Source organism: Acanthisitta chloris, unplaced genomic scaffold, assembly GCF_000695815.1.
Source record: "Acanthisitta chloris isolate BGI_N310 unplaced genomic scaffold, ASM69581v1 scaffold13133, whole genome shotgun sequence".
In the NCBI taxonomy this organism is placed as follows: domain Eukaryota; kingdom Metazoa; phylum Chordata; class Aves; order Passeriformes; family Acanthisittidae; genus Acanthisitta; species Acanthisitta chloris.
The window spans coordinates 24,046-26,160 of record NW_008666894.1 but is presented as its reverse complement, the minus strand read 5'-3'; the positions used below and the strand labels follow the sequence as shown (position 1 = coordinate 26,160).

General features: G+C 43.6%; 1 protein-coding gene across 1 annotated transcript in view; it reads right to left on the bottom strand.

Moving 5' to 3' along the window:
- The window catches only part of WDFY3 (WD repeat and FYVE domain containing 3), a 94,383-nt gene that overhangs the window by 68,868 nt on the left and 23,400 nt on the right, over positions 1–2,115 (bottom strand). Inside the window, exon 9 of the mRNA XM_009072312.1 lies at positions 1,844–1,942. Coding sequence (XP_009070560.1) covers positions 1,844–1,942 — 99 coding nt within the window. The remainder of the gene's footprint in view (positions 1–1,843; positions 1,943–2,115) is intronic.

The following is a 2,115-nucleotide window of genomic DNA, read 5'->3' as shown; positions in this document are numbered from 1 at the left end:
GCCCATTGCCCCTTGTCCTGTCCCTGCAGCTCCTAACACAGATCCCTCTGCAGCTTCCCTGGAGCCCCTTCAGCTCCTGCAAGGTGCTCTGAGGTCTCCACACAACCTTCTCTTCTCCAGGCTCAACAGCCCCAACTCTCTCAGCCTGTCTTCAGAGGGAAGATGCTCCAGTGCTCTTAGTAACTTGGTGGCCTCCTCTGGGCTTGCTCCAACAGTTGTGCAATATTTAGGAAACCTCATCAGAGACACTGGTTTAAGCTCAGGAACAGAGCTTTGAGTTTGGTAAGAACCACTGCAAGGCTGCTTAATGCCTACTTATACCTCTGTGATGACCTACAACCTCTGCTGGGCTCTGGAGGCAGTGGCCCTGGCTCATCTCCCAGCCAGGCTGCACAGACAGCAGCCACACCTGCTTTGATAAATACTTTCTCCACTCTCTTGTATGCTCTCTCCTACTCCTGAACTGGGAGACCTCCAGCAGAAATGAGGCTTTCCAAGGCTCCTCAGAAACAACATCATCTGTGGCATCATTCCACAGTCCTGATGTCTTTTACCCTCTGTTGTTTCTCCGATGCATACTCAGAGATAACTCAATGCAGAGCAGAAGCAATGAGGTACTGATGGCTGATTCATGCTTCCTAGGTGAGGTCAGGAATGACATTTAACAGCAGCCAAGGATTTGTCACAAGTCACATGGAAGCTACAGCAGCCACATGACAATCCATGTACCACAAGAACAAGGCTCAGGTACTACAGACCTTGATGTTACACAGGTACCAATGGTTCACAGCTGTGAACCAAAACTTGCTGCTTCTAGAATATGAGGCAGTTCCAGTCCTCCAGAAACATTATCTTTACATACTAACATCACCTCCTTTCATCATCCTTAGAAAGCAAACAATCCTGAGGGTTTTTTGGGGCGTTTGCTTTAGTATGCCAAATTTCACCTTACATGGAAGCTCCCACATGTACCTCTGTGCCAGTCCTTTCTGTCTCATGAACTAGGAGTTCTGCCTTTTCTTCTGTGGCAAAACCAAAGCTGAGAGATAAATGTAGAACTGTGTCATTGATTCTTACAATTCACCTGTAATCAATACCAAATTCCTCTCTAAAACCTCCTTATTTCAGCCTAATTCACTGTTGTTCATCTTTGAAGAGATTGATCATGGTGTCTGTTCCCTCCCACAGCCTCATTTTCTTCTTTGTCTAACAGAACAAAGGGGTTAGGAACAGTTACCCTCCTTGCTCAGTGTGCTATTCCAACCCCTGAGAGACAGCTTTTACCAGCATAAGACACACATACTCTCTATTTCAAAGTCACCAGGTCTTGGCTAATGAAGCATAATATAAAACTGCCTGATTTAGAAAAGGACAATCATAACAGAGCCCTATTTATACACACTGACTGGGAATAAGCCTTTAAAAATGAAAAGGCATCTTTAACTAAAGATGGAAGCATCACTAATCACATTTAAGCAGAGGTGACACTGAACACTGAACTACACTTCTAATTATGTGCTTACATTTTCCGACACACAAACTGTGTTCCAAGCACATCTACAGTTAATTAGAGTATTGCTGGAGAGTGATAGGGTGTGGGGATTGCCTTCCAGTAAACAGCAATGAAGCTCAGGTTAAACATGGCATCTTGCACTCCTTTGTTTTAGGCATTCTATGTTATGCTGCCTATTTTCTTTGCTGGAAAAACTTGGCAAGAGATGAAATGTATTTCAGTGTGTTTGATTACTTGCCTGGAGAAAGTTAAGACATGATTTTCTGAGTTACTTTTTAATGTATAAGATATATATAAATAAATATATTTTAGAAGAATCTCCATACTTACCTGCATTTGTGTTTGATCCTTGTAGTAGTACTGTCAAAGTCTCCATAACCAGTAGAGCCAGTTGCTTTTGGTCCTCAAATGAACTGTTTCTTGAATCCCCTAAAAAATAATTTCAGAAGCTAAAGTCATAGTAAATATCATAGAATCATAGAATTTTAGGGGTTGGAATGGAGTTTAGAGATGATCCAGCCCCAACCCCTGCCCTGGGCAGGGACACCTCCCACCAGAGCAGGTTGCTCAAGGCTCAGCCAACCTGGCTGTGAACACTGCCA